The sequence below is a fragment of the Polypterus senegalus genome, chromosome 12, assembly GCF_016835505.1.
Source record: "Polypterus senegalus isolate Bchr_013 chromosome 12, ASM1683550v1, whole genome shotgun sequence".
Lineage (NCBI taxonomy): Eukaryota > Metazoa > Chordata > Cladistia > Polypteriformes > Polypteridae > Polypterus > Polypterus senegalus.
In genome coordinates this window covers 139,281,755-139,298,081 of record NC_053165.1, presented here as the reverse complement: position 1 = coordinate 139,298,081, position 16,327 = coordinate 139,281,755, and the positions used below count along the sequence as shown (strand labels likewise).

Below are 16,327 nucleotides of genomic sequence, written 5' to 3'. Positions count from 1 at the left end.
AAGATCATCATTAGAGTGGTAAATAATTGCTGAAATGTTATAGAATAGTTTCAGTAAATTGGTTTCTATGGCCTACTGAAGCTCACGCCTGAATTTTTTTAATAAATTTTTATTTTCTTTTGGAAATGCATAAATAAAACTCTATTACAACTGTCACATGTTAGAAATCAAATCATAGATGGGCTGCCAGTCTGTAGGAATTCACAAATGCCAGGTCACTTTGAGCTGTGGAAGGAAATTGGAAACTCACAAGCATAACATGCAGAAAACATGAAACAGGGACCAGTGTTCCTGAAAACAGTGGCAGCACCTGCCTGCATATCGCCCAACGATTCTTCTTTAGACTGTTTTTGACTGGCTTCATATTCCAGGCAAATTCTGTCTGTGTGGAGTATGCTCAGCCTCCTTAAGTCTGCAGGGGATTTTCTCTGCATATACAGTACTAGCCGTTCCCCGTGGCTCCGCCAACATATTAGTGAAACAGGGCTGTGAGGAGGGCTCACTACTCCTGACTTCACGCGTCCTCCTCCCCTCTTTCCATAGCACACTGGAGACAATTTAGAATCGCCAATGCACCTAACCTGCATGTCTTTGGACTGTGGGAGGAAAATGGAGTACCGGAGGAAACCCATGCAAACACAGGGAGAACATGCAAACTCCATGCAGGGAGGACCTGGGAAGCGAACCCGGGTCTCCTAACTGCGAGGCAGCAGCGCTACCCACTGCGCCACCATGCTATTTAGCACATTTTATATTAATTTTCTGTACTTCATTGATGCATTTCCTTTAATTTTCCTCCTAGTTATTGAATAGAGGTGGCAGGAAAAGAGACATTCATTGATTTAATACATGTGATTTACAATGTTTTCCAGATTTCTTGATGAGGAAAGTTCTTTTTAAAGTTGCTCTGTAATATGAATATTAAACCAAAAAGAAAGTCTTTTTAAAAGATGATTAACCTAATTAGTGTTTTTGCACTTCCTTTATTAGAAGACACAATGTGGCTTGCAACTTGAAAGCAATAGAAAGGTTGATATTTAGCCTTCAGAAAAACACATTTTTACAAAGTCCAAAATTTATTGAAAGACATTAGGATTTTAAAATATTGCAGTGCACTGTACTGTACTTCTGTCAAAGGGAACCAAAGTTGGGAAGGAAACGACAGTTTAAGGCTGCAGGAGAAAAACTGTCACGCTGACTCACTGAGGATTCCACATGTGGAAGAGCTGATCCCTGGTAATATCCACATAGGTGCCAAATGCAGTCACGCTTTCAGAGTACATTTTCCTGAGGAAACAAAATGAGCACAGTTTAACGTCATCCAAATATGAATGATAAGAGACACCTAAAACATATTATAAAACATTCACTCAGCACTAAGAAGTATAGTACACACAATTAATCTAAGGCTAAAATTGGTAGTTTGGTAGATAATCTTTAATCTGTTGAATCATTCCGGTGGGACTTGGACAGCATACATGCATACAGCATACAGGTTTGGGCAGATGAAATTTATTGTAAGTAAATGTGAAGTATTACACGTAGGAAGTAAAAATGTTAGGCTTGAATACATAATGGAGGGTCTAGAAATCGAAAGTACACCTTATGAGAAGGACTTAGGAGTCATAATGGACTCATCTCTATTAACTTCAGAAGCTATTAAGAAGGCTAACAGAATGTCAGGTTATATAGTGCCTTGATGTGTAGAGTACAATTCCAAGGAGGTTATGCTCAAGCTTTATAATGCACTGGTGAGGCCTCATCTGGTGTACTGGGCACAGTTTTGGTCTCCAGGCTACAAAAAAAGGCAAAACAATGCTGGAAAAAGCACAGAGAAGAGTGCAGTGGCTGATTCCAGGGTTATAGAGGATGAGTTATGAGGAAAGATTAAAAGAGCGGAGTCTTGGAGATTAAGAGGACACATGATTGAAGTGTTTAAAATTACGAAGGGAATTAGTACAGTGGATCGAGTCTGTTATTTAAAATGAGTTTATCATGAACGCGGTGCTCCAGGTGAAGCCTAACCACTGAGTTATACAATGTATGCATAACCTCCATTGCCTTGTACTTCATCACTCCTGTACATTGCCTGGCTGCAGAAAATGAAAACGTCTACTATGACTCTTAAGGTCCATCTCCTAAGATCTTCAGTCAAGTTTCAATCCTCCCATTATGTATTCAAATTAAAACTTTAGAACATTAGAACAATCTAGATGAGAACAGGCCATCCAGCCCAACAAAGCTTGTTGTTCGTATCCACTTAATTCTTCTAAAATAACATCAAGTTGAGTTTTGAAATTCCCTAAAGTCTTACTGTTTATCACACTACATGGTAACTTATTCCAAGTGTCTATGGTTCTCTGTGTAAAGAAAACTTCCTAATGTTTGTGTGAAATTTACCCTTAACAAGTTCCCAATTGTGCTCCTGTGTTCTTGAGCAGCTCATTTTAAAATAACAGCCTCGATCCACTGGACTAATTCTCTTTGTAATTTTAAACACTTTAGTCATTTCTCCTCTTAATCTTCTTTTACTTAAACTGAAACTTTTCACCTCTTTTAATCTTTTCTCATAATTTATCCCTTGTAGCCCTGGTTGCTCTTCTCTGGACCTTTTCTAGTGCTGATATGTCCTTTTTGTAGTCTGGACACCCAAACTGGACAAAGTACTCCAAATGAGGCCTCACCAGTGTGCTATACTTATAAAACATGACATGCATTATAAAGCTTGACAAAAGTGTAACCTTTTTAATTCCTGTGGGTACTTCTTGACTTTTTATGTGCCACAAATCTGCCCAAGTCTGCTCTCCAGTCCAGTGTCTTGGCCTCTAAACCACACTAAGTAGACCTTGGACTGATGGGGTATCACTAATGACTGAGCTCTGAACACTCACCTGACTTTATCCTCAATGTTCCATGACTTAACTGTGTCCATCATTCCAGAAGTTCTTTCACTTGCTGAGTCCCAGACCCCCTTGAAGAAATCAGTGGCAGTTGACAGGTAGCTCGACTCTTCAACCTCTCTTTTGTGTAACCTAAAGCTTTCCACTCCTGCAAGTAAAGGTGCGTGCAAAAGGAGAATTAGGATTTAAGGAAACATATGGAATATTGAATGTGTCATTGCTGATGTCAGTGAAACTGAGAAAAATCAAGAACCTCTCTGAAAATTTTCATTCAGATGTTTTTTTTTAGTAACCCATGCTACAATGAAGGCCTGTTAGTGTCAAAATTCAGACTGTTTAATGCCATGATATTTGGACGGTACAAAACTGGGATAGCTAAATGTTTATTTTAAGAAAGTGACATCAATGGGAAAAAAGAACAAATGCAGAACAATTCTGATAAAAAAAAAAACAACACAAGACCTTAGATGTTTTGACACAAGCAAACTATCAAAATTCTCATAAACACCAGAACACAAACTAAACATTCCTTCATTTAAACGTTTCAGAATGTCTGCAGTATATGTGTAACATAAATGTCCAAACTCATGTTTCACTTACACATTATAACAACAACATTTATTTCTATGGAACATTTTCACAAAACGATTATAGCACAAAGTGCTTTACAAAATGTCAAAGAAAAAGTAAAGCAAACTAAAAATAAGAATGAAAAAATAGTGAAAAAAGTAGATATTTATGAATAACTCAGTGTGTACAACACATAAGTAACAGAAAAAGAAGAGTCCTTATTTACAAATTTCTTTTTAAGTCTCTCCGATGCTACGGTCAGATGGCCAGTGTCAACAGCTAAAAAAAATGCAGGGGCAACATACAGAAGAAAAAAAAAACTAAATCTGCAGGGTTTCCAGTGCCAAAAGACCACCCGGCCACACTAGGCATTTCACCTGATCTAAATGTACTTAAACAGATTATGATAAGATGTTTGATTTTTCATCTGTTCCATACAAATGGGCTTGAAGTTACACCGTGAGACTACAAGTAGGCTGAGGAGATTCATTCTCAGATTCAGAGACTTGAATTTTTTTGTCTTCACATTCTCTGTATTTCTCCCTTGATTGATTTCTGCATTTAAAGGCTGTGTCAGCCTGTGTGCCCTACGATGGACTGGTGTTTGGCATCTGATAATTGATATTAATCATAGACGATCATTCAGCCTCACAATAGATCTTAAACAACTAAGCCTAAATGGAACTGGCTAAAGGATATGTTAAATAATAAAAATAAACAAATAAACTAAATATTAATGCTGAATTCTATACTCTTAATAGTGGGGTACATTGCTTTTTTTTTTTTTTTGGTCATTTCAATTCACTTGGAAAAACCTCCATTTGGTTAGTGCACTGGTACAGGCCTGGTAAGTCTTACAAAAGGCACATATGTCCACAGAGACAGAATCTGTAATGTGTCTTTTATATGTCTGCACATGAAGCTGTTCCGCCATTTCACGTATTATGCTCAAAGTGTCTAATGAAAAATTATAACCTTATAGATTTGCTCTTACACTCATATTTTAAAACTACAGTTTATTTGAAAATACACCTTTTCTATTAAAAAAGAAATTTTGTCAAATGAACATATCCTATACAGGTTTTATTTTTGCTGCATAAATTTAATATTTACCATTTTCAACACCAAAAAACGGACCAGAATGAAAAAGAGAGGACTGTTTTACAAATGTCACTGTGTTTTAATTTACACTTACAGATTTAAGTTATCTTCACCCTGCATACATTAATCTGTTAATGTTATTGCGTTTAAACTTTATTATCCTTATCTCATCAACAACAGAAAAACCCTTAAACTGTAGAACAAGCAGGAACCTAGCGACCCTTTATTCTTTAGCTTCTCGTCATCTCTTCTCTCCTCTATTTGCGGTCGATGTGCCTCAGTCCTGCACTCTTTTCCTTCAAATCTTCTACTTTTTCCACCCTCCATGACTCTTGTGCTCACATATATTCAATAAGGTGGAGTGGTGGTTCTGATATCTGAAAGGTTGCTGGGTCAAATCCCAAATACTTGACAAATAACACAAAGCGCAAAAAAACAACGACATTCGCCGAGCGTGCGTCCTAGGACGAAATGGTTCTTAGTCAAGCAATGGTTTTATGTGAGACCACATAATTCAGTAAAACGTCATTTTAGAACCTTATAAAGGCTCAATACAACATATAATGTCTAATTAACAGGATATTAACAGATTAAGACGAATCAAGATTAAGCACGTATTAATACGGGGGACGTTCAAAACGTTTCCGCACTTTTATATTTTCTTTGGAAACGGTGAAGGCGCTGTGGGGTGCAGTAATTGGGCATTATAAAGTTGGTACGACGCTGGGAAAATTGCATCGCAAACGAAGGTGACTATAGAAAAGTGTCGAATTTGCGTTTGAAATTTTTAATTAATCGAGTTAAAAAAGTGCGAAAAGTTTTTGAAGGTCCCTCGTATATATAATGCAAAGTTAAGCAGGCTTATCCACACTCACATGCTTTATTAATCTGTCCTCGTGTACTCTTTGATACTTAACACCCGCTGGTATCATTAATGATTACATGAAGACAATTTGCCCACACTTGATTTTTTAAAATGTCTTTTAGTATGCTTTAAAAATTAAGAGTTTAACTCACAGAGATTAAGCATTACTTTACGGTAGATTGAATCTTCACATAAATAGTAAAGGATTGCTATATTTAGAAGATGATCGGCGCTGCAAGAACAGGTTTTCATTATAATCGACTTATTCAGACACACATCCTCAGAATTGGTGGGACGCTTAATTTTTAACATTGATAAGCGTTGCATTCTCCTCTGATGATTCGAAACGACTTTTCCCATTTAATATGCGAACTGTCCAAATGGCTGGACTTGCACAGGAATGCATTCAGTCTCGACCTTTCTTTAATTCGATCAAAGCTTTGTCACAAGGCTCCTGATAGCACGCAGTGGCCCGGTTTTCAATTTCTGAACTAATTCTGAATTTGTAGTTAATCGCCGCATTTCTGGTCAATTGAGCTATCTGTCTGCGGTGTCAAACATCGCCTGCTGTAAAGATGGTAGTCTATGTGCTATTTACAATCTTCGTTATTATAATCCAAGCGCACAGGACTGGTTTTAGTCAAGGCAAAGTTTTTTTTTTAATTTTTAAATAATAATCATCAGAGTGATGGATTGATTTATTAATCAATCTTTCGAGTCATGGTTCCAATACTTGTTCTTAATGGGTTAGTTCGCGAGTCAAATTTACATTCTGTTAGATTCTGTTTCTATAGGACGTTCAAAACGTGTCTGTGGAAAATCGAATTTAATTTTTATGTCTTTGACAAGCATGCTTTTCAAATTAATTAATTTATTTATTTGCTTTGTATAAAGCCCCCGGATTAACATGCAGAAATTTAGAACAAGCGCGTTTTTGCATATTTATCGTAAACGCCGAGGCTGGTGTACAGCGATAACTTAAAAAAGGCCACTGTTATTGAAACGCATAACAAAAGATTGCCCTATGCTTTTAAAATTACTGCTTCTTTAATAGCACTTTACTGATTGTGTGGTTCATCATATTATATTTGCCTGATAGAGAATTATTTCACGTGAGATCTTTGCGTATGAAAAATGTTCTTAATATGTGCACATAACAGAAACCTTTAATGTATGGTAGGTTAACCGTAGGATAATGAGAGGTCCCAAAAACAAACGAAAAAAAAATCACCCTGTGTTATTGAGTCTTTTTAAAACCTTGAAGCCACTGGTATTACACAAAACTGTTACCACCTGTTATTTTTATTTATGGAACCTGTTACGGATCAAAACAAATAAAAGGTGCTTTCTGGAACCTTCTAGAACTTTCAAGTGGATGGATCTTTTGGAAATCAAAAACGATTCCCTTGTGGAATCGCGCTGAAGAGCCGCTCTGACTTTTATTTTAGAAAGTATCTGTCCAAAAATTACTGCCGTGAGATTTTTTTTTTATATAATTTTTGCAATCTGCTCCGTTTACCAGGCCAATTGATTTACAAAATGTATGGGCGAGTAGTTTTGGAGATACATAATTTGATCAAATACAAGCGGGCGCGCATACGAGCCTACACACTCAAATGTATACGTGACGAGAGCTGACAGCTTGTTTACCCTACCAGAGCATGCTGGATGGTGAAGAGAAAGAAATGAACACTCGGCCACACTTAGATGCGCACACAGACTATAATAAATCTGAAGAAGGTGGACATTAAGAGAGGCATGCCTACAACTCTTAACAATAGCTCTTTAATGGCACTGCTGTAAAAGGTTCATTATTGCGCTGTGTGGTTCCTCGAAGAAATTGACAAAGCACCGTTTCATTCTGGGAAAGGTTCTTGAAATGAAATCTTATGGTAGGCTACCTAGCAAGACACTAACAGCTAGATTAAGAAAACCTGGACCGTTAGTCTTGCATGCGTGATTCCTTTTAAAGCATGAGCCATTGGTATTTCATAAACCTGTTGCCGTCCATTCATGGTTATTTACTGTATGGAGCTTGTTACAGATCTAAATAAATAAAGTTTCTCTCTGGAACCTTCCATGTTGGAAGGGTCTTTTGTGAGACTAAAAATGGTTCACCTATGGCATCGCTCTGAAAAGCCATTCTGGCTCCTTTTTTTTAAAGAGTGGCTGTGTCTATGCAGATTGTCTGCTTCATTTTCCCCAAGTGTTGAATTTCAAATTAAATATTGAAGTTGTTCACTTCATTCTGTTTCTTGTTCACTTTACTGTACATGTATTTGAATACATAATAACTATGATATACGATATACATTTACATGATTATTTATATACAGTACAATCAATAGTATTGTATTGTAAAATCTTCCATTAAGTGATTTCTTGCAGTAAAATTAAAGTAAAATTTACATGAAAGTATGAATCGTTCCACGCGTTTATTATTATTTTTTTCTAAAGCAACGAGAATTTGAGAAAATAATTTCTAAGACGTTAATCAGCTAAATTTCAAGTATTTGAATGTGTTTACTTTAAAGTGAACTAAATATCATAAAATCAGAAACTGAAGATTATGTGTTTTTGACGCAGAGGACGAAAATAGGAGCATGTTGTATAAGTAAAAAGATATTTTGCATTGACAGCATGGAATCAGAAATAGGTTTTAACGAACACGAACGTCAATGTCACTCTCCTTTCGAGTGGCTTGGTTTTTTAGATTTTTCTGAATTTCCGTTCCTTTTTGACAGATCGTTTTCACCAAAACAGCTTCTATTTAAATGTTGACATTGATAACCTGAGGTCATATGTCGTTAACGAACCCGCTTTGTCCTTAACAGGGTCGCGGAGGAATTCTGAAGCCTATAGGGAGCAAGGCGGGAATACACCCTGGGCAGGGTGCCAGTCCATCACAGGTTGAACACGCACACACACACGCTCACACGCACGAGGGCCAATTTAGAATTGCCCTGTGGAAGTAAACCCACGGAGACACAAGGAGGACATGCAGACTTCACACGGGGAGCATCCAAAACGCAAACCCTCCTCCCTGTACAGCTAGGCAAAAGCTGAGCAAACGTGTCGCCCAAACAGTAAGACAAACATCGATATTCTCGACCATTACGAAGTCATTCGATTCTGGTAACGAGTGTAAAGTGTCGTGTGTGTAGCTGTACCAAGCTACGAAGTGGCGTCCCGTCCAAAGTTAGTTTGTGTTCTGTGTGCAGCATGTCAAAGTTAAAGAAAATTCGAAGCACGAAAAGGTAACAATAATTAGTTATGACACACACGTTGCCATTTAAAATCTGTAATTGTCGGCCTCCATTCTTTTAGTTAGCCATAAAGACATAGCTGTACAAGAAAAGTACAACACCCTGTTCCGTAATGCAAATCAAAAGTTACCGTAGAGAAGGAACGCCGACAGCACGGCGACGAGGAGCAGCTTATGGGTCATCTAGGCGGAGAAGATCTGTAATAAATAAACAAAAGGAAAAAAAATCAAATTATTCCAAAGAAGCATTGGTGATAAATTCAGGTAATTTACTGCTTCTCCACATGGCGCACGGATACTTTGCATCAATAGCACGTTCGGTTGTCCCACAAGAAAGATAAAGCCAGTCTTAAAAGATAATCAGACCAGTACGACCTAAACCGTTATTTTGGAAGACTTTCTGGATTGGTTGGTTCATCTTTGATTGTATCTGTTGAAAATACAAAACGAAAGCAATACATTTTTTTCAGCAAGTTGCAGCATCCTGATATATTCATATTATGAATATGTTTTCGAATCTCGCCCCTCTCCCAAGAATAAGAAATTTATGTCCTGTCGTGCACCTCTTTGCCTTGTAATTGAACGAAAGCAGTTTCTCATCTTATTTGCCCAAAATATTCATAATCCGTTGTGCTGAGCATCCAGAGATACTCGGTTTAGTGCAGAAAAAGTGTTTGTTGATCAGCGGTAATTTAATTTCGTGGAAGGAGAACCAGTTTTCGATTTACTTACCGATATGTCCCACGTACAATATCGGGTGTGATACTTTGAATACAGAGTCTATTTATAATGGACTGACTACATTGAGCAACCACTGTTAGTCACTAAATGCTAAACAAAGGCAAAACCCTCCAGGGCAGCGTGTTTGGCTTCGTGGTCCCAAGTCCAAGCAAACAGAAAAATCATCGTTTCTACACGAGAGCAGGTCGAATATTGATCGCGCGATCCAGAGTCCAGATCTCTGGTAGTGGAGGCGACGAAGTTGTTTGTTTCATTCTTTGCTCGGAAAATGAGGATTCATTAGAATGCATTTTTTGCCAATACCTTTGAAGTTTGTGTGACCTATTAAAGAAGATCTTTATTTTAATCAGTTGTCCAAGTAATTATGTTTTTTAGATAGAGAGCAGAGAAACAAAAAGGATATCTTTCCTCTTTTACAAGTGACAGAAAGATTTTTATGTTTTTTGATTAATTAGATAAATCGCTGCCTTCTCTGTTGTGGAGAGAAGATAATGTTTCCGGGCTTCCCACAACTTGAGGATGTGCAGACAGCACTGTTACATTCTGTATAATTTACTAGACTAGTTAGAATTCTAAATTTAACTTATAAGCATATGTCCTCTTAATGGCAGTGCAGTGGGTAACACTTCTATATTCTAGGTTTAAATCCCATGCCCTGTTGTCTGTGTGTAGTTTGTATGTTCTCTCCGTGTCTCTTCCTTCAGCATCAGTTAAAATGCTCATATTAGGCTGATTGGCAATTCTAAATGGTGTGGTATGTGTGTGTGTGTGAGAGAGAGACAGAAAGCCCTATGATGGACTGGCCGTTTGCTGAGAGCTGTTGGCTGCCTTGAACCCAATGCTGCCAGGATAGGCTTCAGCCTCTCTGATCCTAAGTTAAATAAAGCAGGCTTAAGAATGTATGTCTCATTCCTACACTTTTAAAGCTGCTGGCTCTTTAATGGCAATTTATGTTTCTTTACTGGGTTGTGTGGTTCTTCATAGAACTATTGCTTGCCATAGCACCATTTCATTCTGAGAAGGGTTCTTTATATACGAAGTTGGTTCTTTGTAATTTGAGAAAATTAATAATATGTATGGGGAAAAAAGAAAAATGTTTAATGCATGGTAGGCTACCAAGGAGCACAATAACAGATTAAGAAAACCTGGACTTGTGTTATTTCATGCAGTAAAATAATGGCCCACTGGCATTTTTCATATATGTTACTATCTATTTATAATTATTTGCTGTATGGCACCTGTAGCAGATCTAAATAGATAAAGGTTCTTTCTGAAACCTTCATGTACTGTACATAGGCCTTTTGAGAACCAAAAATGGTTTCTCTATGTCACTGCTGTGAAGAACCTTACTGGCACTTTTATTTTTAAAATTGTATAGCCGTGTCTTTGTGTGCTGGAGAAAATGTAAAACAGCAAAGGAAAAGCCAGGAAAACAGAATGAACAAAGCAGTTTGTAGCAGTATATAGCAGCAGTAAAGAAACTTTTTTTTGTAATATTGGGCTACAGTAAACCTAATTAATTTGAGATAATGACAACATATACTTTGCCATCTAAACAAAATTGCCAAGTAATTGTTCTGTATCATGGTCTTTTCCTCTAAAAGTGACAGGTTTTGTTTTCTATGTTTTCCAGGCCATTCACATATGTTTTTAACTCACCTATACAAGTTCACAGGATTGAGAGCTTATAATAGCAACTATTGGCACAAGGCAAGAACCAATTCGGGTAGAGATGCCAGTCCATGACGCAGTATAACCATATAGACATTCATACCAAGTCTGTTTAGAGTGGCAAATCAACCGAATACGAACATATTTGGAATGTGAGAGAAAATGTGAACACTTAGCAGAAAGCCATGAGGACCAAGGGAGAACAGTGAATCTCCCCTCAGACAGAAGTTTGAAGAAATTAATCTCCAGCACTGAGGTAACAGTACTAATATTTCAATGAACCTGATTACGATAAATAACATTGTTTTAATGGCCTGGTGTTTTCCCCAGTATTGCTATTATGAGTATTTGCAGATATAAAAGTTTAATTTTCTTTGGAATACTCCTTTCAGTCCAGCCACTTTCAACACCGCCTTGCACTCTTGCATTCATTTTTTTTACAGAAATAAAGTATGACCCATCTCTCCTCACTTTCTATGTTACATTATCCATTTTCTGCTAGTACACTCTTACAAATAAAGGTATCAAAGTGGATCTTAAGAGCAATGCTATAGGGAATCCAATTCTGGTTGACAAAAGAACCACTCACATGGAAATTCCAGAAAGAACCTTTATCTATTTAGATCCATTGCAAGCTTCATAAATAGCCATGAATGGACAATAACAGATTTGTGAAATGTTGGTGGGTTCACAATCTTAAAAAGTTACTAATGCAGGCTGAGTTCAGATTTTCTTGATTTGTATCCTGCCAGTCATCCTACTGCACTCTCAGAAATCACAGTTCTTTAATGGCACTTTATGTTTCTTTACTGGGTTGTGTGGTCCTTCATAGAACTTTTGCTTGTCAATGAACCATTTAATTTCTAGGAAGGGTTTCTTTGATATGAAATTGGTTCTCTGCAATTTGAAAAATTGAATAATATGCTGGGAGGGGAGCAAAATGTTTAATGTATGATAGGCTACCAAGCCATACACTAACAGTATTAAGAAAACCTGGACTTAGCCTGTGTTATTGTATACAGCAAGAGTTCATTTTAAAATCATGACCCATTGGTATTTCTCAAATATGTTACCATCTATTTACACTTATTTGCTGTATGGAGCCTGTAGCAGATGTAAATAAATAAAGGTTCTTTCTGAAATCTTTATGTGGATGAGTCTTTTGAGAACCAACCCTATGGCCTCGCTCTGAAGGACCCCTCTGGCACCTTATTTTTAAGAGTATACACATTAAAGATTTCTGTTTTGTACACTCATTAAGAACCTTTTTAAAGTCTAAAGAACTGATTTCATGTGCAAAGAGCCCTTCTTAGAATGGAATGATTCTTTATCAAGCAAAGGTTTTATGAAAAACCACACAACCCAATAAAGTGCCATTTCAGCTCCTGTATTTGAAAGAGTGTAGGTTAAAGTATACAAACTAATGGTCCATCTCTGTATTCTTTCATTAAATAAGACCTTATTTATTAAACAAATTGTGGATTATATTGATTTAGAAATTCTTATTGTTCACTGAGTGGGGACAAAATACTTCAAAGAAAGTCTTATAAAATTTCACCTAATGACCATTAAGAACTTAATTCATTGTATACTTAAAAGTCAAAACTAGTGGATGAAAAATCAAAATTTCTGTAAACCATTTTGAGTGTCTAGAAAGGTGCAACATAAATCTATCTACCTCAAACACATTCAGTGTTATCCTTTCTGGCAGTACACTTCAATGTGAAGTTCAGTTCCTTTTTAATAATAGTAATTATAAATAATTACATTTTATAATGCCTTTCTTGCTACTTAGACAAAGGGGAATCACTTCAACCACCACCAATGTGTGGCACCACCTAGATGATGAGATGCAAGCCATTATTATGGCATTACGTTCACCACACATTAGCTATTAGACAGTGAAGGAGTTAGAGAGATTAAAAAAAAGGATGATTACGGGGGGCAAAATGGAAAAGGCCATGATGGGCAGTTTTTCCAAGACATCAGGAAAGATCCTACTCTTTTTGAAAGATGCCCAGGGATCTTCAATGACCACAGAGAGTCAGGACCTCTGTTTTACATCTCATCTGAGAGACAGCATCATATTTACAGCACAGTGTCCCCATCACTACATTGGGATCCACACACAGACCACAAGGTAAGCAGCCCCTGCTGACCTCACCAATACCATATACTGTATTAACACCATATAGTGAATGCAGTACTGCTGGAAAATGTACTCACTGGGTTGTGGTGTCTTGAGGTGGGAGTGACTCTCTAGGGAGGGTCTCAACTGAGAGAGGACTGTATTTTGTCAAGGATACTTCAGACAGAATAGTATAACATATAACATTCTTAAACCCATTTCATCTTATTCAGGGTTGTGAGGGACCAGAGCTTGGATGCCAGACAAGAAACAGCCCTCCAGAGGGTTCCAGTGTATTTCAGGGCCCACTCACTCACACACTGACATAGGGTACAATTTGCAATTGCTATATGTGTATGTCTTTGGAGATGTTTGAAAACCTGAGAACCCAACAGATAATCCATGCAGATAGGACAGAACGCATAAATTCAATCTGAACAATATCTGTGCAGACTAAATGAGTGGTCTGAAATATGTGCAGCCACAATGGTTCTGCTGCATGCATCCAGGACCCCAGAGGAAGCCTTATTCCAGTATTTGGGCCCTTTGTCTCTTTAAGCATGTACTCTTGAACTGATGCCCCATCAAGAAATGGTACTAAGTGCCAATCTGTAGTCTTCTCTTTAACTGTTACATTGGACCTTTCAACTGTTATGACACCCCAGACATTTTACGGATATAGGCTGTAATGTTCCGCAATTTCAGATTTGTACAGCTCTGACCACATCAAGTAGAAGTGCCTGCTACATATTTGCAGAATGAGGTTGAGAGGAGAATAATCATTTGTAATGAATCTAGGATGAGGAATATAACAATAAAATAAAATAAATAAATAAGTTTCCAATAAAGGTGCCTGACCATTGAATTTTGTATTTTTATATTATTAATGTTTGCATGTATTTACAGTCATTTCTCAGACCGCGCTGTATTAAAATAAATACTAAGCCACTAAATAAGCGCCCACTCTGACCCCCAAGGGCAAGCCTCTAAAAGCAATGCTTTATCTTTTTTTTAAACTTTCCAGAATAGCTTTCTTTGACATTCACTTAGTTTTTCCAAAACAATGTCATATTGAGACATGAAGGAGCCACTTCCAAATAGTCAGCTAAGCATCTTGTTTCAGCTATTGGAAATGCTGTCAAGCATTACTGTACTGTTTACTGCTGACCTTTTTCCCATTGTGACCCTGGAAGGTTTTCTGGGATTGGAACTTCCACACCTTTATTTCCAGATAAAAGACATTGAAAGATACATTCCTTAATGGTAATAATGTAGTAAATACCTTCAGTACCTACAGTATCCCTGGGCAGAGGGAGCTTGGGACTTTCGCCCGTGTCCATTTTGTAAACTACTGCCTTATAGTGGCCATTCTGGTAGTGTGACTGGAGTCTATACTTAAGGCAAAAGGCTTAACACAGTGCTAATACCTGATGCAACAAATAATCCTCTGTATGAAGTTCAAGTGAAATGAGATTTAGTAAAATGATAATAATTTACTTTGTAGGATTAGCTCACATCCTTTTTCTTCATTCAACTAGGAAATGATAATGGCATAACAGGCATCATATTAACATGGTCAACAACACAAACACAGGTTCACTGCTGTGTGGAATTGTTTAAAGGCAATATTTTCTTAGTATATGCAATCACCAAAAACTAAATGAAAAGCCACATCACTGCTCTATATATAAAAGAAGACATCAAAACACATGGAAACAGTGTGTTTTGCCCATAGATTGTCTTGATTATGGTGGTACAATGTTTGAAGACCCTTTTCACACAAACATGCCTAATTACCAGAGACATAGTGTTCTCCTAGCTTTTACATAAATCTGCAAGTGCCATAATCATAGTCCATTTGCACCATGGAAATTGAGAATGATAACTGAAGATGATAGACCATGCATTACTCATGGACGAGCAATTAACAATGAGATACTTGGCCATCACATTTGTTTAGAGAATCTTTAATGTCAGAGTATTATGTGAGACATTTTGAGTGGATTACAACTGTAAAGTGTGGGCAACAAGAGGGCTGGGTAAATATACTGGCTCTTTGCCTGTCATCATTAATTTGAGAAGCTTTATAAGCTTATTATAGCCTCACAGAGAAGCTCACTGTTAAATATGTGACACCTTAACTGGAGATATCATGTTTTGAGAGGAAGTTCACAGGTTAAGAAAAAGAAGGCAGAACAAATTGAGATTATGATGTCCTTGCCCAAGACTTTGAGTCATACAGCTTGACCAGAAAACAATCACTACAGTACTGGGTGTTTTTGTGCATTACAGTTTATTTCTAAATGCTAAATGCTATTATTAGCTTTTTTAGGGCATTACTTTTTAATTTTTGGAGAAATGTTTTTCACACTTATTTCAATTGTAACATAACATTCTCAACCATTGTTCTTAATGCAACTCACAGTCACAGGTGCTCAAAGTCTATCTTGGCAGCAATGGGCACAAGGCAGAATCCTCCTGTTTAAAGGGTGCCAGTCCTTCGCACGGCTCCCTACTTTAGTACTTTGTAGCAGACCCTTTAGCACCAATTACAGTTTAGAGTCTTCTTGGCTAAGACTCTACAAGTTTCGCACATTTTGATTTAGGCAATGTATCCCATTTTTCCTGGAAGATCCTCTCAAGCTCTATTATATTGAAAGAGAAGTGTCAGTAAATTGCCAGTGGGGTTTGTGTCTGGGCCACTCATGGACAGTCAGAGGTTTATTACAAAGCCATTTGAGCATTGTCTTGGCTGTATGGTTTGTGTCATTGTCATGCTGAAAGGTGAGTTGTTGCTCACATGTACTCTGGAATTTGCTTACGGACCTTTCCATATTTGGCTGCATTCATCTTGGGCCAGGTATTGGACAGCTGATAATCAATAACTGGTCGTAACTAGACATAGTACTTGGAGTTCTCATGATCTCTGAGTTCTTCAAATGCCATTTGGTTAACTCCAATCAGGACTTAACCACTCTACCTTAGAGGTCTAATTGATGGAGTGCAGCTGAAATGGTTGTCCTTTTAATAGATTCTCCCATAAACGCAGAAGACTTTTGAAACTTTGTTAGATTGACTATTGGGTT

The 16,327-nt window shown here is 37.4% G+C and overlaps 1 protein-coding gene across 1 annotated transcript; it reads right to left on the bottom strand.

The window, feature by feature from the left end:
- Window positions 1–963: 963 nt before the first annotated feature.
- LOC120541704 (apolipoprotein C-II-like) lies at window positions 964–9,540 on the bottom strand. The gene is made up of 4 exons (XM_039773586.1): window positions 9,434–9,540; window positions 8,833–8,899; window positions 2,892–3,048; window positions 964–1,287 (listed from the first exon to the last, which is right to left on the bottom strand). Exons 2-4 carry the CDS (start codon window positions 8,882–8,884, stop codon window positions 1,200–1,202), a joined length of 297 nt encoding a protein of 98 aa, XP_039629520.1. The 5' UTR covers window positions 8,885–8,899; window positions 9,434–9,540; the 3' UTR covers window positions 964–1,199.
- Between the last annotated feature and the right edge of the window lie 6,787 nt (window positions 9,541–16,327).